The sequence below is a fragment of the Nansenia antarctica genome (genome assembly GCF_963989245.1).
Source record: "Nansenia antarctica genome assembly, chromosome: 5".
Classification (NCBI taxonomy): Eukaryota; Metazoa; Chordata; class Actinopteri; order Argentiniformes; family Microstomatidae; genus Nansenia; species Nansenia antarctica.
In genome coordinates, this window is record NC_137690.1 from 27,221,840 (window position 1) to 27,224,339 (window position 2,500).

Sequence of the window (2,500 nt, forward strand, 5' to 3'; positions counted from 1 at the left end):
CTCTCCCCCTCACCCTGGGAAACACACTAACAAGTCACCACACAGAACAACTTGATTTTCCTCAACTTGACTTTCCTCAAGGGAAATTATTTTGTGGTGTCAGGGCATATACAGTACACACTCACGCTAAATCACGTACAATAACATTACCATTCACATGAGTGGGGCTCCGGTGGGCATGTAAAAATGGTTTAGAAATCACTAAAACTGAAATCGCAATCGCAATATGAATTCGATTAACCGTGCATCCCTACTGTAAATCTCATACCATTCACATACTTAGCTACACCTTGACTTGTTAGTGAGTTGTAGTGACCACACATCTCCTTCTGTGTACACAGGTGCCAACGGCCCTACGAATGTCATGGCAGACTGTGGTCAAGGGCGAGGAGGAGTGTGTGTACGTGTTCTAGTACCAGGTGTGTGTGTTCTAGTACCAGGTGTGTGAGTTCTAGTACCTGTGTGTGTGTTCTAGTACCAGGTGTGTGAGTTCTAGTACCAGGTGTGTGAGTTCTAGTACCAGGTGTGTGAGTTCTAGTACCTGTGTGTGTGTTCTAGTACCTGTGTGTGTGTTCTAGTACCAGGTGTGTGAGTTCTAGTACCAGGTGTGTGTGTTCTAGTACCAGGTGTGTGAGTTCTAGTACCAGGTGTGTGAGTTCTAGTACCAGGTGTGTGTGTTCTAGTACCTGGTGTGTGTGTTCTAGTACCTGTGTGTGTGTTCTAGTACCAGGTGTGTGAGTTCTAGTACCTGTGTGTGTGTTCTAGTACCAGGTGTGTGTGTTCTAGTACCAGGTGTGTGAGTTCTAGTACCTGTGTGTGTGTTCTAGTACCTGGTGTGTGTGTTCTAGTACCTGTGTGTGTGTTCTAGTACCAGGTGTGTGAGTTCTAGTACCTGTGTGTGTGTTCTAGTACCAGGTGTGTGAGTTCTAGTACCTGTGTGTGTGTTCTAGTACCAGGTGTGTGTGTTCTAGTACCAGGTGTGTGAGTTCCAGTACCTGGTGTGTGTGTTCTAGTACCAGGTGTGTGAGTTCCAGTACCTGGTGTGTGTGTTCTAGTACCTGGAGGGAGTTGTAGCAGTGCAGTGCCCCGCCTGTCAGGTAGGGGACGTGTCCCGGCCAAGCCCCGCCCACGTCCTGCTGGGAGAACGCAAACAGGTGGACGCTGCAGCCCTGACTGACGCACTCCTTGGCCAATGAGACGGCGTGGTCCGAGGGCTGGAAGAGGGTCTGGGGCAGACGGCAGGTGGAGGATTGAGAGTGATTGGTTCATCCGTTTATCGGTGTTACGTTAGAAACAACAGAGGTTTGACGTTGTTTCGAGGTGGGCATGTGTGATGTGTGCGTGTGCGCGTGTGCCTGTGTGTGTGTGTGTGTGTGTGTGTGTGTGTGTGCGCACTACCTTCGGTTTGCTGGAGCTGAAGAACCCAGAGGGGCTGAGTGTGTGTGTTCCCTCGGTGAACGGGGCGGTGTGGAAGATCAGCAGCTTGCCTGGACAGCCCACCTCCTGAACAGAGAGACAGGGGAGGGAGGGGAGGGGGGAGCGGGGGGGACGTTAGGCTCTTCTTCTGTGTGGTCGACATGACACGCTTACATTGAAACAGAGAGGAGGTACGTTTACATTTACATTGGCGTCATTCAAGTAGACACACTTCTCCAGACCGACTAACAACGAGTATGTTCTCCTAGAGTAAAACAACAACACTTCACCGTCACCACAAGGAAGCCTCTCTGTGAGAGTAGAGGAGGGTAAACAGCAGGGATGTTAGCATGGATTAACATGAGGCTCTGACCTTTAGGATGGCCAGCCCTGCTCTGACAGGCAGCTCCATGGGCGCCCCAACCGAGTCTTCACACTCAGCGCTGAACAGAGGGATACGCTGCAGGACACTGGACACACAAACACACACACACACACACATACAGACACGCGCAGACACACACACACACACACACACACACACACACGGCAGGTGGACTGTTACTAAGCAGAGCTACACATTGACTTGAGGGTGGCCTTAAATTAAAGGATTAGGTCCACGTAAATATTTCCTCATATTTACAGGGCTGTCCATAACTCACTTCTTTTTTCTCCTTAACGACTTGACTTGTTATGGGAGTGCTTAGCAACCCAGGCCACCCACATCACTACAGACTAGGGCTGTGCAGAGTAATGTGTTGAGTACTACAGAGTAGGGCTGTGCAGAGTACTCACTAGGGCTGCAACTAACGATTATTTTGGTAGTCGACTAATCTGTCGATTATTTTTTAGATAAGTCGCGATTAGTCGTGTGGCTTTTCGCTGCGCGTAAATGGCGACGCAGAAGCATAAATCCGGCTTAACTAGCTATCTAACCTAACGTTACGCCAAGCTACAGCTGCTCACAGAGCTAGTTGATTGGCTAGCTAGCATTGCTGGCTAGACTACAGACAGCTCACGTTAGTAGGCTACGCTTGGCGCTGTTTATCTTACAGACAGCTCGCTGGTGGACTCAACATAATTG

At 49.6% G+C, this 2,500-nt stretch overlaps 1 protein-coding gene across 1 annotated transcript in view; it reads right to left on the minus strand.

Annotated features, from left to right (window-relative positions):
* The window catches only part of LOC308157932 (protein transport protein Sec24C), a gene marked incomplete at both ends in the record, with an annotated part of 13,659 nt that overhangs the window by 6,367 nt on the left and 4,792 nt on the right, over positions 1-2,500 (minus strand). Inside the window, 4 exons of the mRNA XM_080531527.1 lie at positions 1-14; positions 1,059-1,226; positions 1,399-1,503; positions 1,790-1,886. The exon at positions 1-14 is cut by the window's left edge and continues 83 nt beyond it. Coding sequence (XP_080387653.1) covers positions 1-14; positions 1,059-1,226; positions 1,399-1,503; positions 1,790-1,886 — 384 coding nt within the window. The remainder of the gene's footprint in view (positions 15-1,058; positions 1,227-1,398; positions 1,504-1,789; positions 1,887-2,500) is intronic.